The 22,381-nt window shown below is 44.1% G+C and overlaps 1 protein-coding gene across 9 annotated transcripts in view; it reads right to left on the bottom strand.

Annotated features, from left to right (window-relative positions):
- CSPP1 (centrosome and spindle pole associated protein 1) overlaps positions 1 to 19,016 on the bottom strand; it is a 31,691-nt gene extending 12,675 nt beyond the window's left edge. For 3 of the 9 annotated variants that reach the window (XM_078866377.1, XM_078866383.1, XM_078866384.1), the window contains exons 1-16: positions 18,931 to 19,005; positions 15,529 to 15,635; positions 14,976 to 15,075; positions 14,680 to 14,783; positions 13,791 to 13,862; positions 13,398 to 13,478; positions 12,989 to 13,119; positions 10,706 to 10,845; positions 9,689 to 9,785; positions 6,215 to 6,235; positions 5,670 to 5,727; positions 3,684 to 3,981; positions 2,744 to 2,906; positions 1,655 to 1,841; positions 1,172 to 1,319; positions 527 to 685 (exon numbers count right to left, since the gene is read on the bottom strand). In XM_078866377.1, coding sequence (XP_078722503.1) covers positions 527 to 685; positions 1,172 to 1,319; positions 1,655 to 1,841; positions 2,744 to 2,906; positions 3,684 to 3,981; positions 5,670 to 5,727; positions 6,215 to 6,235; positions 9,689 to 9,785; positions 10,706 to 10,845; positions 12,989 to 13,119; positions 13,398 to 13,478; positions 13,791 to 13,862; positions 14,680 to 14,783; positions 14,976 to 15,075; positions 15,529 to 15,630 — 1,861 coding nt within the window. In that variant the 5' untranslated portion in view covers positions 15,631 to 15,635; positions 18,931 to 19,005. Of the gene's footprint in view, positions 1 to 526; positions 686 to 1,171; positions 1,320 to 1,654; positions 1,842 to 2,743; positions 2,907 to 3,683; positions 3,982 to 5,669; positions 5,728 to 6,214; positions 6,236 to 9,688; positions 9,786 to 10,705; positions 10,846 to 12,988; positions 13,120 to 13,397; positions 13,479 to 13,790; positions 13,863 to 14,679; positions 14,784 to 14,975; positions 15,076 to 15,528; positions 15,657 to 18,904 lie in introns of all 9 variants that reach the window. The other 6 variants (XM_078866381.1, XM_078866385.1, XM_078866379.1 and 3 more) reach the window with 5 other exon arrangements.
- Between the last annotated feature and the right edge of the window lie 3,365 nt (positions 19,017 to 22,381).

Here is a 22,381-nt window from a genome sequence, read left to right as displayed (position 1 = left end):
CAGTTCAGTGAGAATTATTTCACTCGGCAAGAAAGCGACAACCAATTGCAAGAGAGGAAGGGACATAAACACAATGATAAAAACACAACATAAATTAATTCAATACAATAATTAATTATTCCAAACAAAAAATATCACTCAAGAAATGCACATATACACAGCAGAAGGTAAACACAATGAAAAAAAACATGTAGAACATGTGCAAAGTTTACATTTTAAAACAATTAAAGAGTTTGAATCATGTTATTTAAATTACAACGCACTTAAACGAAGATGCAATCAAACACCAAAGCGTTATTTCTTTTCGATACACACCTAGGCTGTGGTAATAACATATTTATAGGTTAGAATACATTCACAATTGAAAATGCTTTGAAAATTATCATCACTTGTAACGATTGCTGGTTGTACAGCGGAAAAGATGTATTAAATACAGGGGCAACGTGAGACCGGAAACCTAGAGGCAGCCTTTGTATCCTGCTCAACATGGAGGCAAGGGGGCCACCACTGCTGTGCGAGTGCGTACCTGCGTCGTCAGGTGTGCCGGGACGGTGGTCGCCGTGGTTGTAGAGTTGTGGATCGAAGGAGGAGGGGGTGCCTCTTGAGTCCGGCGCCACACGGCGCGCCGACTTTAGCGGGTTGTGCACCGCAGCCTCGTTCTGCCGCCGCATCTGCTTGAGGTCGGCTGCACAGATGGGCGATACGGCTTTCTGTCGCCACCAGGCACGCGATGGTTCACCCTCCGCCAGAAATTCACCAGATGCCGATCATTAAAGTTCTTCCCATTTTCAAGAATACAAGAAGGAAGAAGCATGCTTGAACGGGCAAAGATGAAAATGCTAAGATGGATGTTGGGAATATCTGTCAGAGAAAAGAGGAGGGTTTACTAATCTGAGTGAGCAAGAAAGGCAGGTTAGACACAGATGGTGTGGGCATGATGTGACACAATGAGGACGCAATTACAAGGCTATGGCGATGCCGGTGCAGGGAAGGTCGGGGACCGAGGGCAAAGATACAAGGATGCCGTGGAACGAGATACAAGAACAGTGGATGTGATGAGAGAAGAGTTACAGAAGTAGAAGTACAAGGAGAGAGAGTATCCGAGCATCAGAGAAGGAGAATTTAGAAGATTCACCCACATGACAGGTGACGTTGGAAGCCCCGCACTCACTGACAAGGTTGCCGTGGTCATCGCGTAGAGGAGCCCCTCCGCCTCCCTTGCCCCAGGGGTTGTATGTGTTGGCCTCCGCCTCCAGCCGCGCATCCTGCCGGTCTCGCTCCATCCGCTCCCTGCGCTTCTTCTCCTCCGTATCCTTTATCTGCCGCGTATATTCCACGCCGGTCACGCAAGGCCAGGTCAGTGGCTCATGACCCCACGCACGGTGGTCGGGGGGGGGGGGATAGGTCAGCCCGAAAAGCAAGTCGATGCTCAACTGTTCAGGTTGTTGCCCCACAACTTCTGCCTTTGCTAGAGATGTAATGATTTGTTGATTAATTTAACTTTTTTGGAAAAGGTGGGCATACCAAACTTTTACCCCACCACAGACTACCTGCCCATCAACTGGCAGTGGTGTACCCAATTATATTGCTAGGTGGGCCCTCAAAATCCGAGGGCCCGGGCTGCACCCACCAAAGCCTCACCCATACGTCTTACCTGCCTTTGCAGATCCTCCTGGTATTTGTTGAAGGAGCCTCTTCTCCCCTCAGTGTTGTTCGTTTCCCCGAGTCCACCGAGGCCGATCGTCAGCCCCGGGAAGCCTCGTGGGAGCTGCGCAACCTGGGGTGGCGGCCCTAGGACTGTGTTATATTGAGCCTGGCCCAACGCGGCCTGCGACCAAGTACTGGACACACACGGCAATTGCACGAAGAGACAACAAGAGGAACATGGGGATCAGCTAACAGAGCAGAACGGTGGAAACGCTATTCTGGAAATTACTTCGGCATGCTATATCCATCTCTCGCCTTATTTTGTGACAACAACGGTGAGTCGTTGCATCTTATTTGTATAAACCTGTTCATAATATAGAATTATTCAGAATACGTGCATGTTGTACTCTGGTGGTAGTGCCTTACACCTATAATCCCAACTCCAAGCCAGCCTAGAGTGAGAAATTAAGCCTTGTAGTGCGGTATGAATATGTGCCCAAGGCATTGGATAGAGAAGCAATCACAGGCAGAATAGATAAGGCATTAAGTAATGGGAGGTCATGTGCAATGTGAACAAGCAAAAGTTCAGACCCTAGTAGTAGTAGATGAGAAGTGATAGCCACACAATGAGTGCAGCATGACTGGGGTGGCTACAGAAAGCCGTGGTTAAGAAGCATATATCAGACTTTGACATTGTACTTCTGAATAAATGATATTATCAGAATCAGAATATGTATTTATCCTGGAAGAATCTGATAAGCTATGAAGCTCTTTTTCACATATGTCCAGTAGGGGCAGGTAAGAATGTTACAAAAACAAGTCATTACAAAAGCATGATAGTAGGGAAAAGTACAAGAAAGGTAAACAAATCACCCAAAAAACATACAAATGAAACTAAATCAAATCCATTCTACCTGACAAAGCCTACCGATTAATTAACTTGTTTTTCAGAAGTGACCCGGCCACAAATGATAGCTCAACAAAGTGGCTTATCATTTGGACATTTAAAGCAACAAAATAATCTAAACAATCTAAATGCATATTTCTAAATGTGGAGAGAAAAACGGGAGACCCGGAGAACTGTGAAACCACTCACCCCGTGAGAGGCAAGCCCATGTTTTGCTGGGGTGGTAGTACCGCCTGAGAAGGGTGAACGCCCCCGTCCCACTGGTTGGTGAAATTCGCCGCAAGAGGAGGGCCGTTGACTTGACCGTAATAGGGCAGGGGCGGCTGACCTTGACCGAGGCGCCCAGGTTCAACTGCAGTGTGAAAAAGAGCATGAGACATGATCAAATAACAAAAGTAACTAAACACATTCAACAATACCACTGCCGTAAAATAAAACATATGTTCGGTGACGTTTCGGGCATTGGACCTTCCTCATAGCACGGTCACATTTATTAGACAGTTTGATCAGACTGAAGTTTTCAACATTCACCATGAGCAGAAAAATACAAGCAGCACAATGTTGTGGAGATGTATCAAGAATAGCACTGTTACAGCAAATTTGCATCTTGTGAAGGTTTGTGAATTAGACACTTATTGCACATTGGGATCAATCTGGTGGTAGATAAACACAAAACGTCAGTCATAGTCACACTATACATGGATAATGGTACTTTACACAGGAGCGCCAGTTGTGTCCAGACGGGGGAAGCACTTACAGGTGGTAACGTAAACAAAACCGGAGTTCTGAGCAATCTACAGGGATGGACAGGGGTGACAGTGATGCTTCAGATGATGGCAAGCACATTCAGGGGAAGGATGGTACCAATTCACAGACAGCATCAAAATATGGGGGGGTAGCAGATATGTATAAGACGGTGGCAATAAGTTTCATGGTGGAGGGCAGTAATGCACAACAGTTGTAACAAAACGGAAACGAGTGGCAATAACGCAGGGGATGACAGTAATTTACACAAGGGGCATTACTATTGTGCAAGGTGGGTGAGGGTGAAAGTGATGCAGAGGAGACCGTAGTAATGTTCAGCGACAGATATTTGCAGGGGGGGGGGGGGGGAATGAAACCAACGTACATGATGGCAAGCCAGGCTCCAGTGGATTATGCACGGCATAGTAGTAGTAGGCTGGATCGTACGGTGTGGCGAAAGATGCCGGATAAAACCGCCCGCCAGGCCCAGGTAAGGCGGCAGTGCGGGCCCCCTGGAGGCCGTTGGTATGGCGATGAGCAGCGGCGTCATTCTCGTTGTCCGGGGGAGGAGGCGTGTGGAAGGCGCGGCGGGGCCGGTCCGGGGGCGGGATGTCTTGAGGGGGCATGGGGAAGCGTGGCCGCTCAGTCGTACCGGAGCCCAACATTTTCAGCATTCGCAACGGCTGCGGGGGATCCAGAGGAAATGGAAGTAAGTGGGAGGAGGACGAGGTGGCGGCAGGGGTGGGGATCGGAGTCATGTAGAAGATGTGGGAGATCGGAAGAGCGGTAAGAACCGAAGGAGGGAAGGAAAGATGGTGATTTTGTTGAAGTGGGATGGGGAAAAAAACAATTTGGGAAGAAGAGTGCAGTGTGATAGGAGAAAGGAAAAGAGTGTGAGGAATGGAGGATTGGACAGATTACACATGAGTAAACAAGACCATTAATCAATGCGAGAATAGGGTCAGAAGAACAAAAGGCACAGAGCCAAAGGTTAAATGGGAGAAAATATGGCAAATTCAGCTATTTGTTTAGGAGCATTGTTCATACTGAAGAAGACACGGACTGCCATGCATATGTCACAGCAAATCACATTTGTGGAATCGATAATCCAAGACATGGAATTTGTCACTTCAGTCGTGCACAAAACCCATTACCTCATCGTCTGCGTCCTGAAAGGCAGTATGCAAAGGGGGATTAAAGGCTGCCATAATTAGACTTGGACAGTTTTTGGTTCTTAACACATGGAGATAGAAAAAAAATATTAATAAAAATTCAAGCAAAAAACCACGACGTTTCGATCGCAACACAAGCGGTCTTCATCAGGCGGAGAGAAATGAGGGGGCAAGCCTCCAAATGCAACTGCTTATAAGGGCTTTCAGAGTGAGCAAAGCTGTGCGGCTGTGTGGCTATGCGATCGAAACGTCGTGGTTTTTTGCTTTAATTTTTTTTTATTTTTATTTTCTATCTACGTGACTTTACCAAAAGAACCAAGAATATGAATTCCTGCAGTCACGCAAATTTTAAGGCAACATTTTCCACGTGGACTTTGTGCATTCATTCTTCAGCCACGCATTCAAAGTCACTGACATTTTTAATTATTTATTTCTTTATAAACAGTTATAACATAGTTTGCATAAACATAATTTTGCCAACAGTTAATGAAATGTAAATGTGCAAAAAAACTGAATGAATTTGAAATGTGCACAAGACTGGCGGTCTAATGCAATGAAACACTGAAAAAGAAAATGGTGCGATATCATTTTTTATTCAGGAAAGCTCCGCTGAGTCTCAAGACTTTTTTTGGGAGGGTCCTGCATTAGGATGTTTGGAAAATCCAAGTTTTACGGATAACTTCGTGGAAGAAAACCAGAGTATCTAGACAACTGTCCTGCCATCGCCTAGCTTCCTTGCAGAACAGCATGCTTGGGAGTTTTCACCAATTTGCACTATCACCCGACCCTTGCATGGAAAGCACTGGGTGTTGTGCGTGCACCCCCACACCCACAATTTGTTTTAAGGTTTTTCAACTAAGGTTAAAAGCATTTATGCATATAGCTGTGTCCATCCATGACATGTGGGGTGCAATAACTTTCCGAAAGAAGAGCCAATGTGCACCAAACTGTAGTATAATGTTGTGTTGATGTTAAGGACTTACCCTAAAAAAAACTGGTAAAAACATTCAAAAAGTTGCACAAAACCTGGAGATGTAAACCAGTGCAAAATGGCCTACGTTAAAAAAAGATAACTGTCGGCTTCTGCACTGCTAAAAAAAGTACGTCTGAGAACAAGCATATGTTGGAAAGTCTTCCATAATCCACGTGTGTGCAAGATCTTTTAAAATATTTGTTTAAGTCCGTGTGTGCATTCTTACATCCTTCTGAGGGTCCACTACTCCCGATACTGGCACGGCCAGGTTCCATTGCTTCTCCCTAAAAAGAAAACCACACGTTAATAATTTCTTTACAATACATGCGTACGTATGGTCATTTCTCACATCGTGAAAATACAGCATGGGACACAGAACCAAATAATCCCAAAATGTAACATAAGCCATTGGACCATTACAGTTTAGAAAGGTTATTCCACAACAGTGTGGTTCAATACATGTGAGCCCATTTCATCGCCGTGTCCAATATGCTTATTTTTCCGTTACCATGGCATTATTCATATATGTATGTTGAACTACATAGCACGGGTGTATTGATGTATCAATCCGTACAATTATATTGATTCTCACAATCACGACACATGCATCATATTGTTTGTGTAAGAATCATGTTAACAACATAACGATTATGAAATCGAGTCATAACCTCGAATTGTAACAATGAATTGAATGGCATGGCGATAAAACGCTACGCCCCAAATACACAGCACTCTTATTGGCACTCTCAACGGCAGCCAGTCAACACATACTCATTGCACGTCCTTGGGCTCCTGACCGCACGGCACAGGGAAAAGAAAAAAAAATTAACAAAAGAACAACTCCACCAATATATGAGTGACACTTTAACTTTTTGTAATAAAAAAAATCCCTTTGTTTTCACAGCCGGCATTCGTAGCCAACGGTAAAACCCTATTACTAAAAACCTCAGAGGCGAAGCATTAAATTAAACTGTGCCACAGCTGCCACTGTGGATTCGGGCACTCGTGGCTTAGGCCTTCGCTTAAGACCGTTCCTCCCGCGCGTGCTATGCACTACGTTTATTTAAGAAATGTTTTGATCCAGCCAGGTGGCTCAGTAGCAGAGCAAGCGACTCAAAATTAAAAGGTTGCAAATTTTCATCTTGGTTGGGGGTTGACTCAGCCAATTTCCCACTGAGCACCCTCTTTAAGAAAGGCCGAGATACAATGGCATGTCCAATGTAGATCATACGTGTGATCGTTGAAAACATATGCGAATAGATTTTTTTTAAATTGAACCGTCCACTATTAGTATTTATACAAATGTAGTATTAGCAGCCATGGTGATAATACTGTTCTACAGGCTACGTGGACAGTAACACTCGTAAATAGCACCAATGAAAACAAATAAAATCAGTTTAATGCAAGTGGTTTTAGATTTATGCAAAAGATATTTGTTCCAAGTCTGATAACAATAAATAACAGCCTATGAGAATCTACTGAGCGGAGCAGTGGTGCAGTGGTATAAGGGCATTGTGCTATGAATCCAGCTGCCCGAGTTCATGTCCTGGCTATGGCTAATAGCAGTGGCGGGTACAAGTGAACCAGTCCTGGCATCTCCCCCCACCACTTTTCCTACGCTAAGCTAAGTAGGGTCAAACAACACCCATAAGTAGCATGGCAAATGGGGAAGCCTTCATCCAGTAATAGATTGACCAAGTACAGTAAAACCTTGGATTGCGAGTAACTTGGTCTGCGAGTGTTTTGCAAGACGAGCAAACATTTTAAATAAATATTAATTTGATAAACGAGCGAGGTCTTGCAATACGAGTAGTACGTGTCTACGCTTTGTCTGCCGAGCGTCACGTGATCACAACTGATATACGAGTGCTTTGGATTACAAAACACGTTTCTGGAACGAATTATGCTCGCAATCCAAAGTTTTACTGTACTGCGAATTCTTATTTCAATCCTTTGTTCCTACCTCAATTTGCATTCTAGCATCCAACATAAAGCAATTAATTTGACCGATAACCCTGCACTCAAATCACTCGAATCACGAAGTTGTATCTTCATGATGATTTTATTGCGACTGTGGTGCCACCGCCGCGAAGCAACTCTGCAAGCGCCGCGACTCCCCCCTGGCCCCACGCTGAGCACACACACGGAGCACCTGAGCACCCACACGCAGCGCACACATGTAGTGTCCTGGCGGGGGATCGCCTGGCGCAACGTGTTTTCATCCAAAGGGTCCCTAGGAGGAAAGTCCCACGGTTTCCCCGTGCCATGAGAGTGGCCGACCCTCGCAGGACAGATCACATTGCGGTGCCCCCGAGTTGGCTTAAATTGTATGGGCGCAAAATGAAAAGGTTCACTGGGCCAGCCGCAATGAGTTATTCACGACATCGGGAGGGACTGAGGGTGTAATGTTAAGCAAGAAGAGCAGATCATGAGGTCAGGAGAATCGCAGCGCCACTGCCGCCCATCTCGACCCTCATACCGAATACATACTCGCAGGTACACACTTGCAGGGTGTGTGTTTGCCAGCCGGGTGCCCTTCCAGACAATGAGCAACGAGGGATAATGGGTGGCCGGCGCTGCCACCGCGGCACTCCACGGAGGACACGTTAACAGGGGGCGGTAACCACAGGTAGGCGCACGATTGGCCGCACGGTACAATGCCACCCCTGTCCTTTGAAGTTAGGGGAATAGGCCATGCAGGAGAAGGTACAAGTGAGCGATGGCACAGGTAAGTGCACGATTGGCTGCGTGGTACGACGTCATCCCGGGCCTTTGAAGTTAAGGGAATAAAAAGAGTAGCCCGGGATGATTTTCGCTCTCTTGTCTTCAACCTCTGGGCCGCCAAGACCCACTCCCTGTCGTCCTGCCTCCTCGAACCGCTCGCAGCATCTGTGTGATGCCAGCGAGTGCTGCTATGAGGCAGTGATAGGTAAAGTTTTCTCTCGTCCTTTTCCGTCCGACTCTCACAGCGTCCGTGCGACGCCGCGAGTACAGCTCCGAGGTACGTGGTAGGACGTTTGAGTGACTGGGCACTTAGGCAGCAGTAGGCTAGGCGTTAGCGTTGGCTGTGGTGTACGCGCGTGTTAGGAAATAGTCGCCCGCAGGTGCGAGAGCGTTCACGCGCCTGTGTTAGCTGTGGTGTGCATGGGTGTGTGGTTTAACTCCGTGCGGCGGTGAGCCAGCAGCACGAGTATGTCCCTCAGAGAGGGCGCTAGGGCGGGGGGCCCGATCACTCGGTCGGCGGGGACCCAGCGGGAGCCGACCGACGCGGTGGAGGAGGGAGTGGAAGGGGCGAACATCGCACCCCACCTGCCTAGTGAGGGCGGTGGGGTGGACTTCGGCCCCCACACTACTCACACCGTCATCGTTTCGATGAATTCTACACCTTGACAACTCCAACCACGTCAAGGCCTTGGGTCTCTCATCTGTACCGTGTTGAACCACAACACTGCAGGACGAAAACTTCACTATCTCCCTTTGGTACTCAAAATGCTCGATTTCAGAACTCTTCCATCGTCCCTTTTCCCAAGTTACACAAACCCTTGCTAATTAAAATAAACGTGTTCGTTCCTAACTGCTATCGTGTCATTAGTAGTTTTAGCTGAGATCAGGTTTGCATTATAGGCCTTTGGGCCTGTGAAAAAAAAAAACTATCACCCGACAGGTAAAAAATTTAAATACCATATTCTACAGATTATAAGACTCTAAGGTAAGTAGGAAGCATCCCAAACTTTTGCTCGAGTCAATAAAAGTAGACAAATCTGGTCTCGCAAGACAAAGACGAATACGAAGATCCCCTGTATAGCCTTAACAGACTGTTGGTGGCAAGTGCTGTTTGCGAGCACATATGAAGGCTGGCACGTCACACGGGGGAGTGGGTGGCCAGCACTACGCCGGGCTACCTTTGTCTCCCGAGTGGCAAAGTTCACACTTTGCACCGGGTACTCATTTGAGGCTGAGTCAACGTAGGGGAGGCCCAGGACCGATTCAGATAATCGTCACTGGTGTTGGCCGCGAGTGGGAATCAAACTCGGATCGCCCGGTTCGCAGCGCAGCGCGCTAGCAGTTGCACTATACCGCTCCCCACATGGTCTCAAAAACAAACAAATTTACACGCACCGACCGGATTCATTATAAGATGCACCCCCAACGTTTCCTCTCAATAATAGGCGGGTGGGGGGGAAGTTGCGTCTTATAATCCGGAGAATACGCTGCGCATTTGTCAACCTGCAACGAGTGTATTACCGCCGCTTGTTCTGCTCCCTCTCGGCCATCTGCTCCAGTAGGTCCAGGCGATAGCGCTCCTTCCTCCGCTTGTCAACGCTGCACCTACCCTCGTGAACTGCAGATAGGGTGGAGATGGTGGCTGTGAATGTCACCTACGTCATGAATCATCGCACCACTGCTCCCCCCTTTCTTGCACTTAAACTGTCACATTTTGATTAATATTTTTGCATCTTCAATTATTTTGTTTTGTCTTGTAATAACACAATAATTAAAATAAAATACTGTAGATATGACAAATTTATTTAGTACTTTACAAACTTTTTCCAGTGTAATCAATGGCGAGGCAGTTATACGACATCATACTTTTTAATATATATACACACATTTATTATTAATTGCACACTGTGTATAATGGACAGCATGTGCATTATCAGAGGAATAAGGTGTAAAGTTGCAATAATTAGCAAACTTATGGCAGATTTACGTGGACTGAACTAGAGTGTGAAAAACTTTTAAGTACACTTTATGCATACTGAAATTACAGCAAGCACAAAAATAATACAACAAAATTGTGAAATACAATTACAAAGCTATGGGAACTGAAATTGTTAATAATCATCATATCGGTAATCATCATATCGGTAACATTAATGTTGAACAATATCATAAAAAAAAAATGTGGCAATCCTAGTACTAGACCAGCAGTACTCAACCCGTGGGTGCAGGCTGCGGCATGGATATTATTTGGATAAATTACTAATCAATGGCTCAGTAGCCTCCTGTAGGCTAATGATGTGTCACTCCACTACATCCTACACTCTATCAAGTTTGAGCCACATATGAAGTTTAGTATCAGAGGCACATGCCAACATGTTGTTCTGGATGCAGCCAGTGTTGCTATTATACGTAATATAATTTCGCATCTTACGAATAATGTCTGCAAGAGCTGCCGCCACCACGACTGCTCTGTGTGCGTATTTCTCAGTGGGGTATGTGTGAGACGAGGCTTCGTGGTTGGGCGATGGGGCGACCTACCAGGCAGGATGCCGTGGGCACGCGCAGGGGCGTGCATAGGCGCGTGTCGCGTGCCGGCTGACTTGGTGCGCTCCTCCCGTTCCTCCCGCTCTCCCACCGGTTCCGCACCGGACTGGTGCCGGGCACTCATGTGGCGAAGCCTTTGTGGGCACGCCACAGGGTTAATATACGTGTCACATTTAAAAATGTTTAAGTTATATCCACACCTTGTGATTAAAATTACAATAACAACACTTTGTTCTAAACACTATTCAGACAATACGCAGACAGCTCTATATGTAACTAGTTAACTGTTCTTGTGAATTCATTCCATATGCCCGTGTAGAGGACTCAGTCTACCAGATTGACTGTTTCGTCTCATCCATACTGTGTGCATCTACTGCACTGCAGGTCACAACAACGCACTCACAATCACTCACCACACTGCGGGGCCAAATCACTTCTCTTTCTGCTTTTTTGGTCGCACTGCTCGACTTCGGAATAACCTTCCATCGTCTCTTTTCCAAAGTTCTCATAAAATTGCTCAAGTTTAGAAACGTATTCTCAGATTTTTTCGGTAAAGTCACGTAGGTAAAAACATTAAAATTAATGAAAGTAAAATAAAACAAAACAAAATAAAATTCACGACGTTTCGGAGGCAACACAAGTCTCCGTCATCAGGTGGGACCGTCACAGCCGAATTAGCTGCATCAAGCGTCGTGAATTTTATTTTGTTTTGTTTTATTTTACTTTCATTAATTTTAATGTTTTTACCTACGTGACTTTACCGAAAAAATCTGAGAATATGAATCATTGCAGTCACGAAAGCTTCAAATCTAGAATTTAGAAACGTAATTAAGGCTTATCTATTATGCATTAAATAGTGCTGTCTGTCGCTGGCCCCTTTATGTTTTGGGCCATTGGATCTGTTCACAGCAACCGTGGTTTTACTTAAAAAATAAGTTTTTTCAACAAATTCGCTTCAGCTTCCTATTTGCCTAGTGACTTTACAGTTCGGTGTAATCAATGTAATCACGATAAACTAAAGTTTCCCCAAACAGTGTGTAGTTTTGAGCAGCCATTCTGAAGCCATTTGTTCTAACTTGCTGACCTGCCCTCCTGGTCATCTGTGAAAAAGAGCTTCATAGCTCATCGGATTCTTCCACGATAAAAAAAAAAGATTCTGATTCTGATTATTCAGTCTCAAGACTATTTCAGGAGCATTCAGTATTCGAATTTTTGGATAATTAAACTTTAATAAGTGCTTTAACATATGGGCGGAAACGGCAGGACTTAGATGGGAATACAAATAAAACGCACGCTGCATATTAGGGAATAACAATCAGAGGTCTGCACAGAAAAGTTCACGAAGCTGCTTACATGTCATGAATTTGGAAGTTTCACACAGTTATGTGATCCACCAACCGTTGCCTCCAAAGCGCTGGACTAAAGCCACATGCCACGACATGAGAGTGTAATCAAATATTATTTTACAAAACGATTGCACGATATCAGCAAAATGTGGGTATTAAATAAATGCATATATTTTTCTGAAATAAATAACATATGGTCCATCGACCAAATGACCTTTCATTACTTGGAGCCCCACATGTTCATGGAAGGTTCATGTCAACACCAGACAGGCCACTGGCATTTGTTTCATGAGCCACACAATGCTGATAAGACTCAAGGACTGATCCATGTAGCTATTTTGGCTGTTATTCCAACTATTTTTGCAAAATAGAAACCAAAATTCCACATCAAATTGGAAACAATCAGCCACCACTCATCGAATAATTGCGGAATCGTCCAAATTTGATGGAATTTTCAACGATATTGGAACATCGTCAATCGCGATTCGAACGCGTAGAGGGCATGGCGCCTCATTCCGCAACGTTGTAAAAATCTCGATTTAAAGCTTTCGTGACTGCAGGGATTCATCTTCTTGGTTCTTTCGGTAAAGTCACGTAGAAGGGAAAATAATAAAAACAAAACATAATAAAATAATTCTCACGACGTTTCAGTCACAACGCAAGCAGCCGTCCTCAGGTGAAGAACAGGTATATCGAGAAGACCTGTTCTTCACCTGAGGACGGCTGCTTGCGTTGTTTATTATGTTTTATTTTTATTATTTTATTATTTCCATTCTACTTGACTTTACCGAAAGAACCAAGAAGAAGTTGTAAAATTCGTTCCACGCTTATTTTCCAGCATCTGATAATCATTGGTGAACATACAATCTGACCGGTGGTTCCAAAACGCATGGACCAAAGTCAACGAGCATTCCCCGCACTGTCGTCTCACCGGGCGGTCCAGGGATCCCCTAGTCCATCCTCGAACGAGACGACCCTGCCCCTCCGGTGCTCATTGAGCAGCTCCTCGTACGCCTCCATCGATGTCGCCGCATCCTTCTTGCGCGAAGAGGTCTCATCCTGCTGCAACAGTGCACGGTCAACATAGAGACCCCAACGTTTCTTACTGGGGTTTCGCTGTAAGCGGTTCTCAACCCGGAATGGATGTTGTGTGGCAGAAATGTATAATGTGCATGGGGAACATATGTGCCATATCGCGGCAACAAAACACTTATACACAACTTGAAACAAATGCCTAGGTCACTGTATGGACTAGAGGCATGGGCATGTGATCTTTTTGCGTATTGTGGCCTTCGTAACCTGGAAAAGGGGTTAAAGTTGTCTTATTCCCCTCTCTGTACCTGTTCATGTCTCCTGTCGGCATAGCCCCGCTCCTCAAGAAGCTCGGCCAAAGTTTCCTTCACGTGTGTTCGCGGCCTCTCCTAGTGCACGGCAATGGAATGAACAAGAACACGCATGACAGTTAAGTCAGAAGTGCTGTTTTGATAATATACCTCTGATTACCACGGTTGGCTATGTATGGTGTGAAATAAGTTAAACATACATACATTAAATCTGAAAATGCTATTGAAATCATTTTTAAGTATAATAGCAAAACATCTAACTTTCTGTGCCCAAATGCTGTGGTAGTTTCCATCAAAGGTTAAAGTGAGACTTTGTCATGAGTTTCACAATGATCTGGTTGCTTGGTGGGGCTCAAATATCAAGTTTGATTGAATGTGGATATACGTTACCTTCTCTAGGGCTTGGCTGGGAGATGTGGTATCAGTCTCAAATGCCACGACTCCCTTCGAGCGGAAATTCTTCTGCAACACAACAGCAGCATGCTCCTCAATAATATACCATGATGTAAATTAAACATACCACTTATGTGCTTTTAATATTCTTTGGTGTGATTATAGATAACTCTCGGTTCAGGTTAGTACAGACACTAATGTATGTTAGACTTTATAGAGTATTATAGATTATAGGGCTAACATATATTAGAGATTATTTATAGTGTTTGAGTAAAAAGGCCATGTGCATTAACTGTAAGAACATCTTAGGCTTAGTTATCATCAGCTGTGGTCAATCCACTGCTCCATGAAGCCCCTCACAAGCCAACGCCATCTGTCATTCCTTGGATGCCACTTTGTAATTATTATTGGTCAATGGGCATCATCCCTTCTAGTGACAACTCTTGCCCAAGAAGACACCACGAGAAGGAACTACGTGGACAGGAAACACGAACAAGTAAAGAGAGGGGCGTAATAATGTATTATCCCTTTTCCACTGGCACATCCAAGCTGAGCCAGCGTAGAGCCCTCACAGTACGCATGGGTTTCCACTGGCTATTTAGCTGTGCTGTGCTGGAACCAAACTATGATACGCTCACCTCCCAAGACATCTGGATATGGCTCAGGCCCAAACTGGCTTGACTTCTGCAGTGGAAAAACAACCTGGCGTCTCCCGAGCTGCACCAGACTGATTTAGAACAGCCCCGCCATGGCTTTGTTGTACAGTGGAAAATCGGTATTAGATCAGAACTACCTGACAAGGTTAGGGCAAGCCTTAGGACTGGTGTTGGTTTTGGGCCAGCTGCTACATACAAGATGGGCACTGAGGGATCATCACAGCTCAAACCTCGGCCATGTAGCGGCGGTAATCCTGCCGAAGCTGTTCCTTCAGCTTCTGCTTCTTCTTCTCGTACTCGGCCCCCAGTGGCAGCCCGAGGGTGGATGAGTCATCTGCTCCCCGGGGAAACACACGTCACCGTTACCCGGGCTCCCGTCTACCTTTGACACAGGAGAACATGCACTCCTGGTGGGATCACCTGGGCCATGCGTATGCCACACAATCGCTCCGCTGTTAGATAATTTCCATGGTAAAATGGTGACCTAGCTTTAACACATATTTAATAGATCACCACGTGAACTCACCATTATATTTCAGCTTGTCATTGCTTCCCCTTTGTGGAATGTTCTCCTTCATTGATTCTGATTCATGGTCCTGAATATGAGTGTGTTGCTTTGGTTGTGCCTGGGTTTTTTTTTCAAACAAAAGGAAAAAAGAATGATAAAAAAACTCAAACGTTGCTAAAACTAATAAATTAAATGAATATATAACCCCTGCAAATAGAAAAACGTAACTCAAGTTTGCCCTACTTGTATGCAGTGCTCTAATCAATTGTACTTCCTAATTCCATTATTCGCTTAGCAACTTGTTTTATACTTGTGTGGGGTGTGAAATCAAGTAATAATGGTGATTGATGATTACAGATAAACAGCTTATACAATCAGCCCCCAGTGGCTCCTAATTATGTTCATGAAAGAGGATTTCCATTGTATTTCAGACTTTAAAATGAAGCAATTTAAAAAGTAAGCTTTTTTATCTAAGCCAAGAGGCATATCTGCACATTCTGTTCTGTTGTTTCCGGCTGTGACAAATGGCAGTACAACAAACAGAAAACGTAATTTCATTTGGGCAATGCACCTGCATCTCCATGTAGGGCAGGTCCCTTTCCAGCTGGGCCTGGTCGCGTGCAATCTTGGCTTTCTGCTCACGAAGAAACCGCTCCAGCTCATCGTCGTCCATTCTTACTGCACCAGAAGGACATGTCGCTAGAGTCAGCCGGGAGAAAAAACACAACTGCACATTTTATTTGGCTATTTTACAATGCCATCTTCATTCACCACCACAAAACCTTAGGCAAAGTGTTTAATACCAAAAAGATTCCCACCAATCAACAGTTTGAGGAAAGTGGAACTGAATCTGTAAACTGGTATATGAAAATATATGTTCATGTTTTCGCCACGAGAGTGTAAAGTGTGATATTCTGTTAATATATCTATGCTCACTCTGTTCTGAAGAAGGGCCAACACGAAAATCATTAGCTCGATATATTGTTATGGTATAATAATCATCAGCCATGTTCAATCCACTACTGGATGAAGACCTGCCAAAGCTGTCACATCTCACAATCCTGCAATGTAATAATCCACCTAGCACCTGCATATAAACTAATTTCAATGCTCCATCTCCTTAATAATAATTTACAAGACTTTGCTAATCCGTTGCTGGTTGATGGCCAAGTACAACCGATTGGAAATTATAATAATGGTGGTTTTCATGTGAAATGTTATCAATTGTTGATAAAATGCAAGTGCAATGATTATGTACTCTGGGCTCAACCGATACAATTACACTTGATTCCGCAAACTTTGCTGCGAGACCTTTTAGGGCCACACACACATTGGTAGAGAGTGTTCTTGCTTTTTAACGGCACTCTCACAGACCAGTCGGGGTATGAATTTGGACTGAAATTGGAAATTCCCTGGACACTGGGTGAGAACATAAGTGACCACCACTTGGCCACCACAGCCACAATGTTTTTTTTCCATTGCAAAGTTCATACATTTTATCACAACTGGCATGCAACAGTTGTCAGATCATAATCATGAGATGCTCCAAAAAGGAAGACACATCGCTGACTTTGGTGTAATTTTGAAGTTGAGCGTTTTATAATTGGGAGAATACGGTACTATGAAGAGCTGTCGTCCGAAAGATTATTATGAATGTGCTATTTTAAAATGGAGAGAGATGTCTAATAAAATATTATTCTGAACAACTTGATTAAAACATGTTTTCTGGAAGAATGTATTTTCTAGATTATAAAATTTACCCCGAAGTTTCCTTAAAAATGCAAGGTAGAAAGTTTATATTATGGTATAACCAATCACACAACGATGGGTAAACAACAACAGGAAGATATGTCAGGATGAACTGAATCAAGAATACATAAATCCACAATGCGGTAAATGAAGTACTACAGAAGCATTATTATGAACACAAAAATAACGAAGGCATCAATTTTGCTACATAAAACCCAAAATGTAAAAAAACGAAGCAACCCAGGTTTTCCAGGGTCAAGTACTATACGTGTGTAATGATGGATCAATTAATCAATTAAAATGAACTCTCACTCACATTCCATTCGTAGTATTGCATATGAGAATATGTTATTAATTATTTTCGCTAAATAATATGCGAATTGTATGCTACTTGGCCTCAACCCAGCCATTGCACCATGAACCCGATAATCTGAGTTTGGATGCCTGCTAAGGTAAAATGATATCTGAACCAGACCAGAGTTCCCACCAGCTTTACAAATCCACATTGTTCAGCATGGTTAAGTATGGTCAAGTAGCACCCATCACTGACATGGCATGGGAGGCCTTCATCCAGCAATGGATTGTATGTAAGTTTAACTTATTCTCGGCAAAAAAGTAAAATAATTAATATACATCAACTGTATAAGTCTTTGGAGGGGCCAAAATTGGACAGAGACACAAAAATGAAAAACAAAGGAAATGTAAACAAGGAGAATAGACAAATTATTCTCGAATCAAATAAGAGACTCTAAATTGTGACTTAAAAAGATTGGACGGTGAACCATTACATGCAATAGTGCTAATGAGGCCACAGGCACTGATGGCCACAGCAGTCTGAATGAGTGACAGTTTTAGAAGTGGTTAATGCCACATCGGTGGGCCACGCCTGACTCGAGTGCCCTGGCAACCATTTAGCGTCTCCCGTGTCCAATAACGTCAACAGACTGTTTATTCCACACGCAGACACCAAGCATGCGGTTAATGTAACTCGAATTCATCATCCTAATTACGCTCGTCAATTAGCCATACCTGTCAACCCGTATTCTTGTACAGGAGAACTTAATTTTCAGGTCTATACGGCGTACAGTCGTGTCAATACGGGCAAAACCATTTTTTGTCTAATTGTTTGTGTTTCTCCCTTGCGATGGGATTTCGTAGAATGAACGTTGAGATTTATAGGGGCACGGAGTGACCAATAAGGTCTAAATTTGTGTGTAATAAGGTAGAGACTGATAAGGGATTGGCGGGTTTGGGGTTAGTGGAAGACTTCAAGCGCTAATGCTTGTGTGCGTTCACGTGTGACAGGTAATGGAATGGGTCCCTCAGTGTGCGTGTCACACGTGCAGTGCTTGGGACTCGTCGGGTTGACAGGGGTAGTGGTGTTCTTGTATCATGAACAAATAATTCCATTTCGGCGTTACGCAGGGCATTCATTAAAAACGTTGTCAAGCGACGCAGGCGCTTTAACATGACAAGGAGACATAGGCACGACCCCAAGACACTCATGCAATCAACAGGTCTCAATTGTCTGTGCCTGGAGCAGCAATGCCTTCTACAATTACCACTCAGAAGTCAAGGCCACCTCAAAGCAGTTGTCAACCCTCTTCTGCAATGTGTTTCTTGCAAGGCTTGAAATAAATACAAGGTGCGCACTTCACGTAGAAAATTCAATATAGTTAACACAACTGTACGATCTGACGATTTAGTATTGATGAATGCCGTTTAGTTGGGAAGTCAAGTGGCTTAAAAACAGACAATGCAATAAACAAATTAGCGGGTATGCAGTCGATATACAAGTACAGTATAAATAAATAAAAACTATTATAACTATGCGACTCTTGGCTCTATGACAACCGCTCACAAACACAGGTAGTCTACGTCAGACATTGCTAAGACACATACAACAAAGACAACGGGGAAAATCACGAGTCTTATATGAAGTTGTTAGATAACACGATCGTAATTAAATCACTTTAAAACCAAACGCATTCCCAGTGCGCGTTCATAAGAGTTTGCGGATTGGGGGACCCCCGACTACAAGGAGGCCTCGGTGAAGCCTTACGCTTTTCCTAGTCGGCCTGCCGGAATAGGGGCCCGCCTCTCCCGAAGGAAGAGCGCGGGCAGGCCGGTGAAGGGATACCGCCAGACCACGTCAAAAAAAAAATACAACATTCAACTTAAACCGCGGCGCACCTTACCGGTCGGGTAAACGTGGACAACTTACAAAAATGATGCTGTTCGCGTAACCCCCCTCCCGTTGTTATAACGGTTAAAGAGAAGAGAGAGTGTGTGGGGGGGAGGGGATGAGGGAGGTGTGAGATCGACACGGTCGTGATGGACGCAAGTGGCGTCACCGGTCGCGACAAGCCGCTCTTTAAAGGGGCCGCGTTCGCGTGCGATGATAACTGCCAAGCGGATCGTGGTTATCGCGATATGTGGTTATCGCGATATGTGGTTATCGCGATATGTGGTTATCGCGATACGATATCGAGCGCGTGCCATAACACATATGGACTTCGGAGGGCCGTCCATAAATGACGTCACGCGATTTTTGACGATTTTTTACCCCCCCCCTTCTCGTCACACGGCGTCACAAAAAGTCAGATCCCCCTCAAATATGACGTCACAAAGCTCTGCCCCCCCCCCCCCGCAAACCATATTTTGAAAATAAAACATGCTTCAAATCGCTTTAAACTATGGGGCCGTTCATAAATGACGTCACGCAATTTTGGACGATTTTTGACCCCCCCTTCGTCAAACGACGTCACAAAAAGTCAGACCCCCCTCAAATATGACGTCACAAAACTCTGCCCCCCCAAAAAAAAAATATATATAAAACATGCTTCAAATCGCTTTAAACTATTGTTGTTGTAGTGCGTATTTAATGTGGCGCTGCACTCTGATGTTGTAGGAGAAAACATTTATTAAAACGTCTATTTAATTAAGTAGAACGTGTTGTCTATATTTATTTAAAGTTGCGCATTTTGATGTGACGTCACATTTCTCACCCCCCCCCCCTCGTCACACATCGTCACAAATGTCTGACCCCCCCCCCCCCAGGTACGTGACGTCATTTATGGACGGCCCCTTACACTTATTCAGTTGTTCGGTCACGACCATCTTATCACGTTAGATATAATCAGAATAATAATCTTTTATCTAGACTGCAGGAGGAATCCGATGAGCTATGAAGCTCTTTTTCACAGATGTCTGGTACGGGTGGGTATGGTGGTGGTGGTATGGTTGAATTGGGAGTTTCGTAATAACATGTCATTCATTGCCAGAGCCAGTGCCACTGAGATCCTGGGTTTAAATACAAGTTTCAGCCACCCGTGATTATGTTAGGGTTTGGCTGAGCACAGCGTTATCTGGACATGGCAAAATTTGTTAGATTAATCATATTTACACATGGGTATCTATCTATTTTCATCAAGTTTGACACATAGGCTTTCGCGACCAATATTATTCATAATAAAGGTTTTTTGAGTTAGACATATGTGAAAAATAGCTTTATAGCGCATCGGATTCCTCAAATGTAAATACATTTTCTGATTCTGAAGTATAAATGTGGCGTTAAGCCGCGATCACCCGACACAACCAAATTTAGTAAGGTTTGTCACGTAAACAAAACGTGCTAATTAGTTACCACTGGTGTGTTGGAGAGTAAATCCATAACATACTGACGGGATCTAACCCAAAAACCCTTTATTATGAATATTTTTTATAAATGTTATGTTCCTTTCAATTAATCCAGGGTATTATTCAAGACATATGTCCTCATGAGGAATAAGGTTGACAATGGCCAATGGATAAAACATTGTACAAGAGGGTATTCGACCGAAACATTTGAGATATGTTGTTGGTTCTAGATTTGAAGCTTTCGTGACTGCAAGGATTCATACTCTTAGGTTTTTTCGGTAAAGTCACGTAGGTAAAAAAATACAATTAAAATTCATAAAAGTAAAATAAAAAATCACGACGTTTCGGAGGCAACTTTTATTAATTTTATTTTTATTTTTTTACCTAAGTGACTTTACCGACAAAACCTAAGAGTATATGTTGTTGGTATTTAGGTAAAAAAGGGGGGCCCCTTCAAAAATGCATTATTAGAGCCCTCGATGGGCCAGCACCATCAGCTGGATGAATGCGTCTGAGAAACATGTTGCAATTTTATTTTCTATATCAATGTCACGTGAGAAAATATGAGAATGCAGTAAAATTGTGGGTTTGATGCAAACGAAAAAAAAATCACAGCATCCTATTTTTTCCACCAAATTATCATTTCTGAAACCCCCATAGCAGCTTGCGTCTGCCAAATGTCCCCACTATCTTTTAAGTGTGGGCATTTTTGCAGTCCCGCTTCTAAAATGTCCTTCGCTGAGCTATTAAAAATGCAGCCGTACGTGGGAAGCATTGGCCCGCAGGATGAAATACGGAGCGTTTTATCAGGCTGAGTGGATAAGGCTCGTCCAATATAGCTGGATGTGCGGCGCCAAACAATCTGTGGGGTATGGCACAGGGCTGCGTGTAGAGGACGGACCCAAGGAAAAACGAGTGCGTGCAGGTCCCCGCTCCGTGTGGTCATTACGATTCGAATAGCGCACAGAACAGGCAGCGCAAGAGCTTTAAACCGCACGTAAGTGTACGACGCACGCACGCACGCAACTCAACGAATGTGCATTTATATGGAGTATGTTGTGAGTTGCAGCGCGTTTATTGTTTGTTGCAGAGGCTCGCAGTGTCAAGAACCTAAGCCGCCTTGGTTAACACCGCCGGTGTTACCAAAAAATACCTGACGTTTGTTTCACGGTGGATAATTTCCCGTGATGTTATACGAAAGAGGCCAGGAGTGCAGACAAAAATAACAACCGCAAATTGCAATTTTTAGTTAAACTACGTAGTATTCTTGCCCCGATACATCTGTGAAGATTAACACCCTTGTAATCGCCTTGCACAATAAGAATAGCGCAAATGCCTAACGTAGCGTGTTCATTCTTTATTATAATTCCACGGTAACGGAATTACAGCAAGGGACCTTCAATTGTAAATAGAAAATATCTAACGCTCCTGAGATAGCAGGTTTGTGCGTTGCATAAACGCCACATCTGATGATTGCATTGCTCTTTTAATTCTGTTACTTTGGAATCATCCATATGTACTGTATACATGAAGCTGTGCAGACGTTCCATGTTGTTTTTAACGTTGTTTTGGTTATTATCCTCGTTCTGTCCACTCGTGAATGAAAGCTACTGTTGGTCTCATTACGTGCCGTATTATAACACACTGAGATACACGAGTGAATATGTAAAGGCTCACTTTGAGCATTATGTAACCACGGATTTTGAGCACCAATGCCTGTAGTCACAATTGATCGAGATTTTGCGGTTGGGGGGGGTCACCTGAACAATGAGGTAGCAAATTAAACCCTTCCGAGGACAAATGTGTGCAGAAACGCGTTACAAAATCCATGTGTATGCACACTTTTTTTTGTTCAGATTGAAATATCCAACTTTTAAGCTACATGGATCCCATCCATCCCGTCCGCACGGCCGGCCCCACACGCCGACCCTGCATCGGAACGTGGGGCACACAGCGCAAGCAGACCACGCGCAGGCCATGCCAGGGCACCGGACCCACGCCGCAGCAGCAGCAGCAGCAACAACAGCAACAGGGGT

The sequence above is a fragment of the Lampetra fluviatilis genome, chromosome 22, assembly GCF_964198595.1.
Source record: "Lampetra fluviatilis chromosome 22, kcLamFluv1.1, whole genome shotgun sequence".
NCBI classification, from domain to species: domain Eukaryota; kingdom Metazoa; phylum Chordata; class Hyperoartia; order Petromyzontiformes; family Petromyzontidae; genus Lampetra; species Lampetra fluviatilis.
The sequence above is the reverse complement of the archived record's forward strand: the minus strand, read 5'-3'. Positions and strand labels throughout refer to the sequence as shown.